The following is an 18279-nucleotide window of genomic DNA, read 5'->3' as shown; positions in this document are numbered from 1 at the left end:
AGGGTTTGCGGTCGGAGGACTGGATGGTCATTGAGCTCAACCGGACTCCCCCTATGCCCGGTGAGCTTCGGCTTTTAAAAGGGCAGGTTACCACCCGATGTCCATCACCTCCACAATAGAGGCAGAGGTTTGAGGTGAAGCGGCGCTGGCGCTCTGCAGGAGTGAGAGAGGCTCGCCCAATCTCCATAGGCTCAGACTGATCAAGCTGACTTGGGTGAGTGGCAGTAGCTGACAGGAGCCCAGTCGGATCTCTCCGAATGCCGGTAGTTGGTTGGCGCCCCCTCTCACGACGACGGGTCTGTATCCTTCTGTCGATCCGGACAGTCAGTGCGATGGCTTCATCAAGAGTGGAAGGCAGTTCATGGGAGACCAACTCGTCCTTGATATAGTCAGCCAAGCTATGGAAGAACGCGTCCACCAACGATGGTGTGTTCCAAGAACTTCGTCTTGCCAGGGTTCGGAAGTCGATGGAATGGTCTGCGACTGTACGTCTGCCTTGTCGAATACTGAACAGTTCACGAGACGCCTCTGCGGTTGGTGAATCCAGGTCAAACACCTTCAGCATCTCCTCAGCAAACAGGTCGAAGGTTGCACATGCGGGGGTTTGACGTTCGAACTCTGCTGTTCCCCAGAGTCGAGCTCGGCCCGTCAGGTGAGTGATGGCATACCCGACCCTAGCCCCCTCCGTGGCGAAGGTCCTTGGCTGCAAGGAGAACTGAAGTCGGCAGCTAGTCAGGAATGGCCGGACCTGGGTAGAATCGCCGTTGAACCGCTCGGGGTTTCCAATCTTGGGTTCCGGGGCAGCGGCTGAAATGACCGGGGCAGGTGACTCGGAGGCAGGGCTGGTGGGCAGACTGGCTGGGGTAAGGTTGGTGAGGAGTTGGATGATCCTGGCGAGTTGTTGTTGCTGCTGCTGGGACTGCTGCTGGTGCTGCTGGAACTGCTGATGCTGTTGGTGGCCGACCTGAAGCAGAGAGGTGATGTCGCCGCTCATGCGGCCTAGCTCTCTCTCAGTGTGTTCCAGGCGTAGCATGGCGGTGGGTTGCTCAGGTTCTTCGGTTTCCATGTCGGGGGAAGTGTGCGCTGAGTCCATGATGGTCAGATCGTACTGTCACGGTTCAGACAGACGACAAGAGGACCACAATTGCGTCACACCAGAAAGTTTATTAAAACTTAAGGGAAAAGGGAAGTAGGGAGTGAGTGAAGGCTCCAGGGGTTATCCCGTCCAATGTGCTGGGTCTGTGCCCCCCCCCCAGTGGCAGCGGTGCGTCCGATGACGCCGGTGGTTGGTGGTCCAGAAGTCCTGGGGGGGGGGAGGAAACACAGACACAACGGGGCGGATGAAACAAGGCAGAAGTACAGTTCAAGGGAAATCCAAATACGTTGTAGCAAGGCAGAAGGCTGGTCAGAGTTACCGGGGTCGAAGAGTAGTCAGGAGTCGTAATGGCAGAAAGCAGGTCTGGTTTTCCTGGGGCAGAAGAGTATCCAAGAATCAGGCAGGTCCGGGGTCACAAAACAAGGGTGAGCCAGAAGCGCGAGCACACAGGTTCCGGGTGTGAGCTTTGCAGACGATCTGACAAAGGAGAGCTGAGAGACGGGACTTTAAATACTGGGAGAGGTTAGTGGGTAATGCAGCGCAGCTGGCAGAGTAATTAGAGCCGAGCAGAGCAGGGACAGGTGGAGCTCGTTAGGCTGAGTAGAGAGAGAGAGATGAGCAGAGTGGAAGATAGTGGAAACACATTAAGGTGGTAACCCGGTGGAGTGAGAGGGCTCATGACAACTATACATCAATGTGGATGGGGCCGTGCTCTTCCTGCTTTCTCCTGTAGTTCACGATCAGCTCCTTGGTCTATTTATGAATGGAAATACTTAGGAATAGATGTCCTAAATTAAAATAATTTTGAGGTGAATTCCTAGTGATTTTACACTTTAATGTCCTAAGAACGTTGGGGGGCCAAATAAAATCTAATTTGGCCCGTGGGCCGCCAGTTGACGATTCCTGCCATACAGTATGGTGGAATAAATAAACCGATGAATAAACCATTCTGTATTGACAAGTCGCCTCAGATTGTAGGAAGCTGCTATATTCATGTTGTGAACTGTGAGCCACAGCCTTCCGATTTGGCCAATTTACCCTACCTGAGGTCTTTCTGACCACACTGCTAACATGTTACCCTGGCAACACTGAGGTTGTCCCAAATGGCACCCTATTTCCCTTTATAGTGCATAGGGCTCTGGTCAAAAGTTGTGCACTATATAGGGAATAGGGTGCCATTTGGGATGCAGACAGAGACGAGTCCTAGGGGAGTATGACCCGACAAATCATTTGACTCTCTCTGTGAGTGACAGAAGAGTGCAGTAGCAATCACAACATGTTAAGGATCCAGAATTAGCTTCTCACTCTCTCCCTCTCCATTGTATTGGAGCCGCCGAGGTGAAAATTGGGCCTGAGTGACTTTGCGTTGGATTGTATGTCCATTTGATGAGGGAGAATCAAGAGGAATGGTTATTTAACTAAGCCCAGTGCTCGCTGCAAATCAAACGGGCCTATGATGTGAGAATTAATTTAATGGGGACTCTGTGTGATTGTCTTCAGTAAACAACCAGGAACCCCAGGGAAATGTTTTAATTAACTTGCTTCAGATACAAATAAATGAATGTAAACAAACATAAATCAACTGAGTGCCGCATGGTCTGTTACGTTTTTGATGAAACCTCATAAATACTCAAGGATAACCCAGCCTCGATATGAAAGGACATGATTCAAGGAGGCGCCACAGCCTCCCTCCCCAATCTACCGGTGGTGGATTGAGGGATGAAATTAAGGACAGGAGAAGCAGACAGAGAGAAGAGAATACAGTGGGGGAAAAAAGTATTTAGTCAGCCACCAATTGTGCAAGTTCTCCCACTTAAAAAGATGAGAGAGGCCTGTAATTTTCATCATTGGTACACGTCAACTATGACAGACAAATTGAAAAAAAATAATCCAGAAAATCACATTGTAGGATTTTTAATGAATTTATTTGCAAATTATGGTGGAAAATAAGTATTTGGTCACCTACAAACAAGCAAGATTTCTGGCTCTCACAGACCTGTAACTTCTTCTTTAAGAGGCTCCTCTGTCCTCCACTCGTTACCTGTATTAATGGCACCTGTTTGAACTTGTTATCAGTATAAAAGACACCTGTCCACAACCTCAAACAGTCACACTCCAAACTCCACTATGGCAAAGACCAAAGAGCTGTCAAAGGACACCAGAAACAAAATTGTAGACCTGCACCAGGCTGGGAAGACTGAATCTGCAATAGGTAAGCAGCTTGGTTTGAAGAAATCAACTGTGGGAGCAATTATTAGGAAATGGAAGACATACAAGACCACTGATAATCTCCCTCGATCTGGGGGTCCACGCAATATCTCACCCCGTGGGGTCAAAATGATCACAAGAACGGTGAGCAAAAATCCCAGAACCACACGGGGGGACATAGTGAATGATCTGCAGAGAGCTGGGACCAAAGTAACAAAGCCTACCATCAGTAACACACTACGCCGCCAGGGACTCAAATCCTGCAATGCCAGACGTGTCCCCCTGCTTAAGCCAGTACATGTCCAGGCCCGTCTGAAGTTTGCTAGAGTGCATTTGGATGATCCAGAAGAGGATTGGGAGAATGTCATATGGTCAGATGAAACCAAAATAGAACTTTTTGGTAAAAACTCAACTCGCCGTGTTTGGAGGACAAAGAATGCTGAGTTGCATCCAAAGAACACCATACCTACTGTGAAGCATGGGGGTGGAAACATCATGCTTTGGGGCTGTTTTTCTGCAAAGGGACCAGGACGACTGATCCGTGTAAAGGAAAGAATGAATGGGGCCATGTATCGTGAGATTTTGAGTGAAAACCTCCTTCCATCAGTAAGGGCACTGAAGATGAAACGTGGCTGGGTCTTTCAGCATGACAATGATCCCAACCACACCGCCCGGGCAACGAAGGAGTGGCTTCGTAAGAAGCATTTCAAGGTCCTGGAGTGGCCTAGACAGTCTCCAGATCTCAACCCCATAGAAAATCTTTGGAGGGAGTTGAAAGTCCGTGTTGCCCAGCGACAGCCCCAAAACATCACTGCTCTAGAGGAGATCTGCATGGAGGAATGGGCCAAAATACCAGCAACAGTGTGTGAAAACCTTGTGAAGACTTACAGAAAATGTTTGACCTGTGTCATTGCCAACAAAGGGTATATAACAAAGTATTGAGAAACTTTTGTTATTGACCAAATACTTATTTTCCACCATAATTTGCAAATACATTCATAAAAAATCCTACAATGTGATTTTCTGGATTTCTTTTTCTCATTTTGTCTGTCATAGTTGACGTGTACCTATGATGAAAATTACAGGCCTCTCTCATCTTTTTAAGTGGGAGAACTTGCACAATTGGTGGCTGACTAAATACTTTTTTCCCCCACTGTACATGCATCTGCAACACTGATGAAATTATGAAAACACCAGTAGCCAAAACATCATAATAAGCAACAAGTGGCCTTCATAAATAGTGAAACTTGGCACAAAAGCAATAATGGAATTATAATGAACAGCAGTCAAAAATAGTCAATTGTGACCCGCTTCAAGAAACTAGGCATATGTCGCACGTCACTACGTCACAGGAGAGCCGTGAATGTTTTTTAAATTATTTTTTTTATCAAATGCGCTTTTTGGCAGAAATGCCTTCTGGAAAATGGAACTTTCATGTGCCTTAATAACAAACTTGTATGCCATCTGTAAATACGAATAGAATAGTTAAATTATGAGCCTAGTTGGTTCAGACACGGAAAAAGACAGGAACCTTCCTGCTAGCCATGATTGGCTGAGATAATGGATTGGCTGGACATGCCGAGAGATGAGTTCGGATTGGTCTGTCATGTAGAATGCTTCTGTCCATTACTTGAGCTGTTCAGTATGTGAAGATAATCATGCTACCGCGGCTTTTTTGAAAGATATAACGTTGGACTGCCCTCAACAACATGGACTGCACTCAACAACATTGCTGCCATGAATTTTAGGATGCATATTTTGGAATATTTCTATTCGGTACAGGCTTCCTTCTTTTCACTCTGTAAATTGGGTTAGCATTGTGGAGTAACTATAATGTTGTTGAGCCATCCTCAGTTTTCTCCTATCACAGCCATTGAACTCTGTAACTGTTTTAATGTCACCATTGGCCTCATGGTGAAATCCCTGAGCAGTTTCCTTCCTCTCCGGCAACTGAGTTAAGAAGGACGCCTGTATCTTTGTAGTGACTGGATGTATTGATACACTATCCAACGTGTAATTAATAACGTCACCATGCTCAAAGGGATAGTCAATGTCTGCTTACATTTTTTTTTACCCATTTACTAATAGGCATTGGAAAACCTCCCTGCTCTTTGTGGTTGAATCTGTGTTTAAATTCACGGCTCTATTGACGGACCTTACAGATAATTGCATGTGTGGAGTACAGAGATGAGGTAGTCATTCAAAATCATGTTAAAAACTATTATTGCACACAGAGTGCAACTTTTGTGACTTATTAACACTAGAACCGTCATAGGTCAACGTCCACTGACGTTCGATTTGTAAATAAATAAAACCAGCAAAAAAGCTACCTCCTGTTCCTACCCTGACTTTTCCTAAATGTTTGCATTTTAAATTGCTCAGTTGTCTGAATTTTGAAATCCCAAACAGAAAAGTATTTAGAGCTCTTTTACCTGTTGTTTTCACACCTAGTCCTACTTTAATGGGCCAAGACAAATGCGCTGTAGGATGTTGGTACCCAGCCAGGCACTAATGCGCCTCGCTCTCCTCACTGAATGAATGACAAAATTTTGATAATAATGGATGAATGGGTTACTTCACAATTTAATTTAAATTAGACCTAGCTGAATGATAAGGAAGGTGAAGAGCTTGATTTAATTTAGAAAGACAATAGTGTAATGATGAGTTTGTGTTATGCCTATTTATCAGCTTTGGCGCTCATGTTTATAGCAAATAATTTGACCGCACGCCTTGCGGGTTGACATAATTTTATTTTGTTTTACTTTGTAAAAATAAGTTGTTATGGGACTGTTTTATTTACTATAACTCTATTACTAAACTAATCTATTGTAAGGGAAATAAAAACATCCTACATGTTGCAGTAGGCCTTTAGAATAATGCTAAACATATCCTTGACTCTATCCGAATTGATAAGGAAAGGGAAGCAAACGATGCCAGCCCACTGAATGAATGACAAATGGATGAAAGGCAATAATTGTGCACATTACTTTAGAATCAAATTTAAATAAGGCCAACTAAATGATAAGGAGGGTGAAGAGGTTGATTTAATTTAGAACCACAATAGTGTAATGATGAGTTTGTGTTATGCCTATTTATCATAGTTGGCGCTCATATTAATAATTTGACTGCGCGCCTTGCGGGTTGATACCATCTGTTTTAAGTTTTACTTTGTAAAAAGAAGCCGTTATGGGACTTTTTTTATTTACTATAACGCTATTACTAATCACATTTATTGTAAGGGAAACGAAAACATGCTACGTGTTGCAAAAGGCCTTTAGAATAATGGAAAACATATCCTTAACTCTATCCGAATTGATGAGCGAGGGGAAGCAAACGATGCCAGTCAGCCTGCACAGCCGGCCCATCGAAACTACACCGAAACTAATTTCACACATAATAAGAGTTATCCTAAAGACAAGATTAAATTGACAATAGTCTGAGTGACAATATTATCAGTTGTCAAATTGTACATGAAGAGATGGGCGCAGCTTGGAAATGACAGAGGCAGGGAAAGGAGCATCACTTTATCAAATCCTCCTTCAGAGTCACATGCAGGTAAAACGTTTTGGTTTCTATATACTATCAAACATAGCATATTCTTCTGTTTCTATGACACTTACATTTGTCAAATAACTCTCAAAATTCAGATAGCATTTATGAAATGTATTTATTAGACCGTTAGAATGTTCATGAGTCATTGGCTGGAAGTGTCGAAAATTGGCTTTAGGCCTACATTTTCACAAGGGTTTTGTAGAATTATACAAAACATATCTTTGACTCTATCTAAACACAAAAATACTGTTGTTATATTTTTACATGGATATACTTTATTTCCACTAATATTTCTTCATGCATAACATGCTTTACAATTGTTTATGCACTATTTATCAAGCCTAGGTGCTTATGTTTTCGCACCTTGTGGGTTGATGGGCGGCAACGTTCTCTAGCAGGTACTTATAGGCTGAAAGGCCAGGCGGTTCTAGTGTTAAGCACTTTTTTATTCCTGAACTTATTTAGGCTAGCCATAACAAAGGGGTTGAATACTTATTGACTCCTGAACAGCTAATCATGGCTATCCTTTTTTACGCTGCTGCTACTCTGTTAAGTATTTATGCATAGTCACTTTAACTCTACCCACATGTACATATTACCTCAACTACCTCAACTAGCCGGTGCCCCCGCACATTGACTCTGCAACGGTACCCCCCTGTATATATAGCCTCCCTACTGTCACTTTATTTTACTTCTGCTCTTTTTTTTCTCAACACTTTTTTTTGTTGTTGTTTTATTTTTAATTTTTTTGTTTAAAATAAATGCACTGTTGGTTAAGGGCTGTAAGTAAGCATTTCACTGTAATGTCTGCACCTGTTGTATTCGGCGCATGTGACCAATAAAATTTGTTTTGATTTGATTTGATTTGACTCAAGACATTTCAGCTTTTCATTTTAAATTAATTTGTAAACATTTCAAAAAACATAATTCCACTTTGACATTATGGGGTATTGTATGTAGGCCAGTGACAAAAAGTCTCAATTTAATCCATTTTAAATTCAGGTTGTAACAAAACAAAATGTGGAAAAAGTCAAGGGGTGTGAATACTTTCTGAAGGCACTGTACCATTTTAAGATTATAATTAGCATGGATCAATACAATAGAATGGCCCGCCCTGTTCTTCATTCACAATTGTTGATTACATAATTATGCATTGTTCACTTCCCCTCGCTCATCAACTCACCCATTCTCCCTCTTTCTCCCCATCATACTTTACTTAATTTATTTAATCTGTTGTTATATGTGTGAAATTATTTTCAGTATAGTTTAGGTTCAGTTTCGAGGCAATTATCGGGGTGATTATCAGCTGGGCACTGCAATTTCAACTGTCGGAAGAAGGAGCGGAGCTGGCCCTACTGTTGGGAGAAGACATCCCCTCCTAAAACTGGTTATAACCCCAGTTCTGTTTGTGATATTAAGATTCTAACACTGACAGCCTGTTATATAGACTTATTTAGGAAAAGACAAGGACGGGGGGTCGGGGGGCATGACTTAAAAAATGGCAGAGTAATAAATAAATACAATTCATGAGCAGTCAAAATGACTGCTTTAGCGGTTCTAGTGTTAAGGTATGACACTCTCGTCGACTTCTTGCTATTCTGAGCACCAATATGCACTTCACAGTAACAAAATGTCTTCCTTGAACCTGACCGGTGAAATGACACAATGCCCCAAAGCCGTCATGTGTAATAAACACATTTCCATGCAAACCTACAAAAGACCAACTTAAAAAAGAGACCAAAAGTTATCTTCTAATCTCAAAGGGTATGTCCCAAATTGCACCATATTCCCTATATAGTGATACTTTTGACCAGAGCTCTATAGGTGATCTGTGACACAGACAAAGTCACTGTAACAACATTCCCAATGTTGGGTTGGGCTATGAACTGTGATCTGACCATGTGAGCCTCCAGTACCTTGGTGGCCAGGCGTTTGACGGCCTCCTCCTTGCGTCTCTGGATCTCAGGGGTGCCGGGACAGCTGTTGTTCCGCATGGTGTTGGTGGCGCTGGGTGGAGGGGTGGGCTGGGGGGGCTGGCTGAGGGGGAGGTCGGTGCTCTGGGTGTCCCCACCATCTAGAAGGAAGAGAGGGAGGGAAGCAGGCTTGTCCATCAACAGGAAGACTCACTGTAAAGACTCTACTGCTCTAAGACTCTTCAGGTGCAACCATGGCTGCATCCCAAATGGCACTCCAATAGTGCACTATTTTTGGCTCGTCAGAAGCAGCGCACTATATAGGGAATAGGGTGCTGTTTGGGACATACCTGATAACTTTTAATTGTTTGACAAATCAGTTCTGATTCTCACAATGAGAATGTATTTTCATTCGTACAGAATAACCTTGTGAGAATGTGAAAAAAACGTACGCATAGCATACAGTATTCAACATTTCACAACTCGAGAAAGCATAGAAATGACATCAATGCAACCAAGGTTGTGCCCTTCTGTATTCAGAAACATACAGTAGTCTGTAGCATTACAATTACATATTTTTGTCTGCCACTCAGTAGAAAAGTGAAAACTCTATACTGTACCTATCAGTATCACTTCCTGTCAGAACCTGGATGAATGATGTTTTGGGCTACACAGTTCCTGGACATTTCATGTCACTACTGTACAACATGTACAGTATTTAACCACACATTATTTCAGCCCACAGTCTAATCTTTCTGTAAGTCCCTGACAGGTCTATTTACACTAGAGCACCCAACATGAATGATGATGATGAGGAGGAGGATTAGGTCACATTTGGTCCAGGCAGTGCGTGACTGTGGATGCGTCCTGGGCCCTGGTCAAAGGGAGTTCACTAAATAGGGAATAGGGTGCCATTTGAAACATAACTAGCAGTTATTTCTTACTTTTGGGAGACGAGCTAGGGCTGTTGGAGGCGATCTGCCGCATGCGGCCGCCGTGACAGCTGAGCGCCACCAGGCGGGAGATGATGGCCGTCTTGCCGAAGCCCACGTTGCCCACAACCACGGCGCCACGGCTCTCCTCGCAACCGCCACCATTCAGAATGTCCTCCAGCTGCTGGAAGAGCCAATCGCGGCCCACAAACACTGAGTCTGTGGTGATGCTGGGCACCTCGAACAGCAGCGGCTTGAGCATGATGTCCACCGGCTTGTAGGGAGCGAAGCGCGCTGGAGGGAACCAAATAAAATACAAACATTTACTAACTGAAGGTTCATAAGATATATGAACATATACAGCTGAAGTCGGAAGTTTACATACACTTAGGTCATTAAAACTCGTTTTTCAACCACTCCACAAATTTCTTGTTAACAAACTATAGTTTTGGCAAGTCGGTTAGGACATCTACTTTGTGCATGACACAAGTAATTTTTCCAACAATTGTTTACAGACAGATTATTTCACTTATAATTCACTGTATCACAATTCCAGCGGGTCAGGAGGAATGGGCCAAAATTCACCCAACTTATTGTGGGAAGCTTGTGGAAGGCTACTCGAAACGTTTGACCCAAGTTAAACAATTTAAAGGCAATGCTACCAAATACTAATTGAGTGTATGTAAACTTCTGACCCACTGGGAATGTGATGAAATAAATAAAAGCTGAAATAAATCACTCTCTACTATTATTCTGACATTTCACATTCTTAAAATAAAGTGCTGATCCTAACTGACCTAAGACAGGGACTTTTTACTAGGATTAAATGTCAGGAATTGTGAAAAACTGAGTTTAAATGTATTTGGCTAAGGTGTACGTAAACTTCCGACTTCAACAGTATAATCCATCATACATTTACACAGGTGGTAAAAAGCAGCTAGGCGAGAGCGTGAATAGACAGACATTTGCCTCCCTAGCTGGCGTGAAGCCAAGCCTCAAAACCAATTCAGTCACTGATTAGAGGAATGTCTCCATCTGAAACACCGTTTACACCTGGGCTGTTTACCTTACACATCTTTCATCTGTTTTCTCTGAAAGCCAGCGCTCAGTCAAAATGACACAATATGATACAATGTTTAACATTTCTGTGGATTGCAAACCTGACACATACACACGCCACAGCAAGATCAAACTCGCACATCGAGATGCAAGATCAATTAGAATGCGGAGGCCAAGCCCTAGTCCCATCCAGGATATTTTTCTCCTGTAATCATCTGAACTGTCTTTGTGTGTCTCATTGTCACACCATTCGTTCACAAACCATTTGAGGAACATAAATATCAGTTGATCATAACAAGAAATCACTGTCCGTCTGTCTGTCTATGGCAGTTGCAGTGTGATAAGTGCTGACTGTCAGCCAGGCGATAAACACCTGCTGCAGGCCAAACACTCTTCTCAGGGCTGTTGAAGGGGAGGAGAGGAGATGGCTTAAGCCTGGACTGCAGTCAGTGTCCACCACACAGCTAGAGAAACAGAGTGGGCTATTCTTCCTCTGCAGCTCTCTCTACTTCTTCATCATTGCCCTCTCTGATTATCTCTCCCCCCTCTCTCTGTATTTTTTCCTCTCGCTCTCTCTGTCTGTCTTTCTCTCTTTTTCTCTCTCCCCATCTCTTTCCATCTCTCAGTCTGAGCTATGACTAGCTAGCTCCATTGGCTTGGACCATTTGTAAGTGATCATTAACAGGGCAGCTAACTTCAGCGCTGATTATTTCTCTCTCCCACACACCTTGACTGCATAAGAGCGACAAATCAGTACTAGCTGTACTATCCGACGACCGCCAGTCCCCTCTGTCTACTGAGCGATGTACTCTGGGAATAGCAGTTTAGTTGGAGAAGCTGCTCAACTGCATTTAAACAGCCACTGACAATCATGGAGGTGGATGGCAAAGGTTTGCAATGTAACAAATATAAATGCTTCTATTAGACTGCTTACAGTGTCTAATAAAAGCCAAACACATAATGCTCATCAATGTGGACTGTTGCAAAAATGTTTGTCCACAGGGACATTTTACATAACACTAACAACTGTATACTGACAGCGGCAGAGAAAACTGAGAGGGTTTTAAAAGAGGGTTAAATAGTAGCAGCAGCAAAGGGGGGACCAACTCCATATTAATGCCCATGATTTTGGAATGAAAGGTGTGACGAGCAGGTGTCCACATACTTTTGGCCATGTAGCATATGCTGCTCTGTGTTCTATGGAATAGGTCTACATTTTCCCTATGTTTCGTTTATGAGTCTGGTGTGCACTGTGGTGGCCCTTGTTCTATCCTGGAGAGTAACTAGTTACTGTATGGGTGTGATCCAAATGGCATTCCTATTCCCTATTATATAGTGCTCTACGAAGGGCCCTGGTCAAAAGTAGTGAACTATATAGGGAATGGGGTACCATTTAGGATGCAACCTAGGTGTACAGTGCCCATGCTGTTTAACAGTACCTTTGGAGTCTTGTGGTGCCCTCCCACCTGTGTTATGCCAGGGCAGCCGAATGGACGTCCGCAGGGGAGTATTACGCTGTTCATCAAGATAGCTCAGGTCTTCCAGCTTGGTGGAACTGGTGGCTACAGAGAAAGAGAGAGAAAACAATGAGATAATGTGTTTCATGAAAAGGATGACGTGATTCACAGTTCAGCCTTTATTAGATGAATGCACATGATCAGATGACCCTGAACAGACAATGATCACAAGCTAAAACCAATGATGACAAACATGTAACAGGGGAAATCATGTTAATAAGTCATAAATCCTAATCCAGGGCTTGTCGGGAATACGCTGAGAGAGAAAAGAGGAGTAGAGAGAAGAAGAGAGGAGGGGAGATGTGAGGCACAGATCCAGGGTGACGATGGCAGGATTTCAGGGAGAGGAAAGCGAACGGGAGTTGGGCCAGAGCAGTGGACCCTGGCATTGGCAGTTCCCTGGAGGTGGTGTGGTGTGGGCACTGGGCAGCCAGGTACAGTACAGCCGACAGGAGAGGAGAGCAATATCCATTCCCTATCCCCCCTAAAATCCCCTGTTCCCCACCCTGATCCAACCTGACAGCTGAGGAGGATCCAGAGAGAGGTGTCTGTCCCCCATAAATACTAATGTGTGGTGGAGTACAAACAGAGCTACAGTAACAACCCAAATACAACTAGGTTGCGTCCCAAATGCCCCACTATTCACTTTATAGTGCAATACTTTAGACCAGGGCCCATACATAGGGCTTCTGGTGAAAAGTAGTTCACTTTATAGGGAATATGGTGCCATTTGGGACTCAGCGAACTAATACACACAGAGCCAACAGACACATTTACTCACTAAAGCCAGCCTTACTGCAGGGATTACTGCCTGAAAACATACAGTAGGCTACAGCAAAATTACAGAGAAACTCACAGCGCCCAAACCCACAGAGCATGCAGCCTGTAGCCACAGGAGAAGAAACAGTCATGAAGGAAGAATGACTGCAAACAATTCCTGTCATTGGATCAGAATGAGAAGTGATAATAAACACTAGCAGTTTGCTATATAAAACTCAACCTCAAACTCTACCTACCGTCTGAGCAGGCTTCCTCTAACAACATGCAGACAGAGACAGTCAACGTGAAACAAGGTCTTCGGTGTTCCTGGCAACAACGAAATCACCATGGAGAACTGGCTGACGTCTAGCCGGTGTCCTGTTTAAAGGGGCAGTCTGGGATTCGAACAACAACAATGAGGACACGCCACCACTTTTTTTGCTAAACAGCTAAATGGATGTACCAATTCTAGATTGTCCCTTTAACAAGAAAAATCTAAGCCCTTCTCTCTCTCTCTACTCCATCAGCCTCAGCTGAGCCGGGAGGACACAGGACAGTGAGCGACTCTCTTCCCCAACTTACTCTGAGGAATGTTCTCCTAATTAGGAACCAGCAGGCAAGGCAGAACTTTAATAGGCATCAATAGAACTTTAATAGACATCAATAGAACTCAACGATCAGCCACTTTTAGGTTTTACTTTTCACAAGCCTGTTGATGTGAATTTCATTTCGGCTCCAAAATGAGAATAAATGAGAGCTCAAGTCCGGGATAGCGTAACTTTAATTCAGCATGCACAGCATGCACGGTGAGAAATCACTTCACACAATGCAGCCAGAATGTTAAACTGTTCGTTGCACTTGAGCTCAACGCTCCCAACACTGCCAACCTGTTAGTGCTGGGCAGTGGCCCCCCCCGCCGGTATTACCACACTAGAGGCTGAAGTAGCTACTTACAGTCGGTCAGCGGCAGCAGAGTCAGAGAGCTGGGCAGGACAGCAGCAGGTATTTAAAAACACTCCTCCTCATTCCCGGCATGGAGCAGGCAGGCTGAGAGGCAGGCAGGGTGGAGGCCCTTTGTGGAAAAGCTCCAGATAATTATTCTCCCCAGTGGGCTGGACGCTCATCAGGGTACCCAAGTGAATTTTCTTCCCCAGCGCTCCCATCCATGTCCAGGCACACTGGCTGCATTCAACTGGTGACTGGGCTTGGCAGTCCACAGGCACTGCTCTCTCTCCATCTCCCTACCTCACAACATCCACAGCATTAGCAGCGCTCCGTGCAAAATGAATGCAGGTGCTTTACGAAAATGTTCCCCCTACCCACCCCTCACAAAGATTTTTAGCAAGCAGAGGAGAAAAAGCGGGTGAATAAACCAAAGAAGAAATTAAAGGCGGGAATGCGGTGAGAGCTGCTCTCCTGGCTGATTACAGTTTGCACTAGGCAGCCGGACTCACATAGGAATTAATCAATGATCCTCCCTGTACTGCTGTCACACAGAGAGAGGGGGGAGAGAGGGGGGAGATGGAGAAAGAGAGTGAGAAAGAGAGAGAGATATATATACAGTATTTAGAGAGAGGGAGAGAGAAAGTGAAAGAGGGGCACCGGGGGAGAGGAGGAAGAGGGTAGTGAGAAGCACAGAGGGAGAATAATGTAAGGAAGAGAGGAGTGAGAGATGGCAGAAAGGAGAGGGACAGGAGAAGAGATGGAGTGAGAGTTGGCAGAAAGGAGAGGGACAGGAGAAGAGATGGAGGGAGAGATGGCAGAAAGGAGAGGGACAGGAGAAGAGATGGAGTGAGAGTTGGCAGAAAGGAGAGGGACAGGAGAAGAGATGGAGTGAGAGTTGGCAGAAAGGAGAGGGACAGGAGAAGAGATGGAGGGAGAGAGAAGTTAAGTTGAAAGTCTGTGCGGCGATCCAGCTCTAGCGCATCAGTCAAGGCCCATGCTGACATTCGTGGTCTGCAGTGAGATTACCATCCCATCTCTCCCTTCTCTACCTCCCCTCCCCTTTCGTGCTCTCATAGCACACCCATCGGAATTGGTATCCCTTTATACAAAGCTGTAATACAGATATTTCGCAGCAGACATATGTCTGTTAGTGCTAAAACCAAGGAGGCAGGGATGAGTCAGTGTAACTTGTTTCAGAGTGCTACTAGGGCTGTCTCACAGATGCACTGTGCCATTAGATGCTCTTTCATTTTCGCCTGTAACAGAGCTGCTCGAAGACGGCACCATTTCCCGCCACACAAAAATGGGCAATCCTCTCTAATGTAAGAGAAGAAAAATACTTCTGCTGTAAAGTCATGTTTCTTTATTTGTTCTTTCAAGCCCCACATATTCTACAGGGTGCCAATAGTCAGTGTCTCTCTCTCTCTCTCCTCTTCTTATTCCGTATGACTGTGTTGGGAGCAGCTTTGAAGCTCCACAAATGTGTCAGGTTCCCTTCTGATGAAAATCGGTTATTTTTTGATGCGGCTCTGCCCTTTGAAACCCTCTGTTCTTTTTCCTCCTTTGTCAGAGCAGGATGGGGGGGGGGGCTCTGAGTTGCGAGCTCTGTGGACATCGCTTCGCCTGCACCCGTGCACCACTCCCCAGTACTTGTGTATATCCCAAATGGCAACCATATTCTCAAAAGTAGCGCACTACATAGGGAACAGGGTGCCACAGGGTCATAGGGGTTTTGTTAAAAGTAGTGTACTAGTGTATATAGGGGGGAATAAGGTGCCAATTGGGACACACCCCCAGTGTTAGTTAATGGGCTCTGGTATAGGCTTAATGCCTCCAGAAGACTCCTGGCATCTCTCAGACTTCCACCTCAAATCCCTCTCTGACGCACCATGTCAAAATGCCCTGAGCTGGAATTGACTAAGTGCAAAATGGAAATCAAAGTGGCTTACGCACAGTTTGTGGCACGTAACCAAGTAAACAGATTACGCTCGATTCCTCGCTGGTTGTCGCTGGCTGCATGGCGAGCAATCTCATTGTTATGAAGAAAATAAATAAGATAATGAGGATGTAACAGCCTGCATAAACCTGATTTTTCCCCCTGTTATTTTGTTACCAAACACAAACACCTTTATTTATCACACTCTAAGACATGACAGAATATATGAGGAGTAAGTTGCTCCACTAGTGGGCACAGAGACTTAGATCTAACCTGTTAGTGTGGTACAGGCAGCAGACACTGCAGGGCACATAGCAGAATGCAGAAGAGCTTTAAAGCAGACCAGAGCACACAAACTTCACTGGAGCCCTGCATTACACTGCCTGCATCCCCCACAATGCTGGCCAAGCAATGCAGGCAAACTACATATATGGAAGGACAACTCAATATTAATGTTATAAGAAATAATTAGGGTAAGTGTACCTATTTAGCCCGCCAGAATCTAAATTTAGACATTTCTAACATTTACTGCCCTAATTTCTGTAAGAAAAGTTGAGATAAAATGAAAGATGAATCTCTCATATGAGGTTTTATAACTTTACTTAAATGTTTTAATAAATATTTGATAAAATATGTGAAAAGTCCGGACTGGGCTTAATTGTTACTGAAAGCCCATAGTTGTTCCAAATAAGCCCACCTAATTTTCAAAATGTACAAACTGATATTTATATAAAATGTGATAATATTAATCTCCCCTAAAGTTATTAAATAACTGATCATTACTATTCATCATTAAAGTAGCACTCATAACAGGGGGGTGTCCAATCGTATCCACAGAGACCAATGTGGACTTTTGTTCTTGCCAACCAGTTCACACCTGATTCAACTAATCATAGACTTCAATCAAGACATGATTAGTTAAAGCAGGTGTGATAAGAAGCCATGCACAAAGACCATAACACACACAAGTTTCAGTGAATTATCTGAAAGCGGATTCACATTTGCTGTACTGCTATTCTTGTTAATTAGTTCAACTTCCTAAAGCCTATCTGAAGATAGTTTCACATCTCCCTTTCTACTGTTGTATTACAAAGGTACAGGTGGTGGACCAAAAAACTGAATTAACTGGATGAATGAAGGACAACAATATGACAATGCCCCCACCCAAAAGTGCATGAGTAGTTGCCCAATAGTCATCTTGTCCCACATTCGTTTGCTTTTTTATCCACTTGTAGGTCTCCTATGCCAGATATCCCTCAACCCTGATCTTTTATTCTTCTCTCTCCGCATCAACCAATACCTGTCCACTTCAAACGTCTAGGAGAGAGTACAGAGGTATCTAATTGTTCCTAATTATTTCCAATCTTGATAAAGTCACCATGGCTAGATGCATAATACGCATAACTGTAGTTTTTGTGTGTTTTAATCAACTTAAATCTGAACAAAAAAACTAATTTATGCTTATGTTAATTGAATATTAGGGATATCAACAAACTATCCCCATGTGTTTCAATGCAAACCGGGCTTAATAGGAGCATACTGGGCTTTTCTTTACATTTATTTTATTTAACCTTTATATAACCAGGTAAGCCAGTTGAGAACAAGTTCTCATTTACAACTGCGACCTGGCCAAGATAAAGCAAAGCAGTGCGATAAAAACAACACCAACACAGAGTTCCATATGGAATAAACAAAACGTACAGTCAATAACACAATAGAAAATCTATATACAGTGTGTGCAAATGTAGTAAGTTATGGAGGTAAGGCAACAAATAGGCCATAGTGCAAAATAATTACTATTTAGTATTAACACTGGAGTGATAGATGTGCAGAAGATGATGTGCAAATAGAGATACTGGGGTGCAAATGAGCAAAATAAATAACAATGTAAATAACAATATGGGGATGAGGTAGTTGGGTGGGCTAATTACAGATGGGCTGTGTACAGGTGCAGTGATCGGTAAGCTGCTCTGACAACTGATGCTTAAAGATAGTGAGGGAGATAAGTGTCTCCAGCTTCAGAGATTTTTGCAGTTCGTTCCAGTCATTTGCAGCAGAGAACTGGAAGGAATGGCGGCCAAAGGAGGTGTTGGCTTTGGGGATGACCAGTGAGATACCTGCTGGAACGCATACTACAGATGAGTGTTGCTATGGTGACCAATGAGCTAAGATAAGGCGGGGATTTGCCTAGAAGAGATTTATAGATGACCTGGAGCCAGTGGGTTTGGCGACGAATATGTAGTGAGGGCCAGTCAACGAGAGCGTACAGGTCACAATGGTGGGTAGTCTATGGGGCTTTGGTGACAAAACGGATGACACTGTGATAGACTACATCCAATTTGCTGAGTAGAGTGTTGGAAGC

At 43.9% G+C, this 18279-nt stretch overlaps 1 protein-coding gene across 4 annotated transcripts in view; it reads right to left on the bottom strand.

Moving 5' to 3' along the window:
* LOC121536829 (protein TANC1) overlaps nt 1-18279 on the bottom strand; it is a 292594-nt gene that overhangs the window by 81130 nt on the left and 193185 nt on the right. For all 4 annotated transcript variants that reach the window (XM_041844415.2, XM_041844417.1, XM_045206560.1 and 1 more), the window contains exons 8-10: nt 12200-12322; nt 9714-9995; nt 8773-8930 (exon numbers count right to left, since the gene is read on the bottom strand). In XM_041844415.2, coding sequence (XP_041700349.1) covers nt 8773-8930; nt 9714-9995; nt 12200-12322 — 563 coding nt within the window. The remainder of the gene's footprint in view (nt 1-8772; nt 8931-9713; nt 9996-12199; nt 12323-18279) is intronic.

This window comes from Coregonus clupeaformis, chromosome 23 (genome assembly GCF_020615455.1).
Source record: "Coregonus clupeaformis isolate EN_2021a chromosome 23, ASM2061545v1, whole genome shotgun sequence".
NCBI classification, from domain to species: Eukaryota; Metazoa; Chordata; class Actinopteri; order Salmoniformes; family Salmonidae; genus Coregonus; species Coregonus clupeaformis.
Note: the sequence above shows the minus strand (reverse complement) of the source record. Positions and strands in the feature narration are given on the sequence as shown.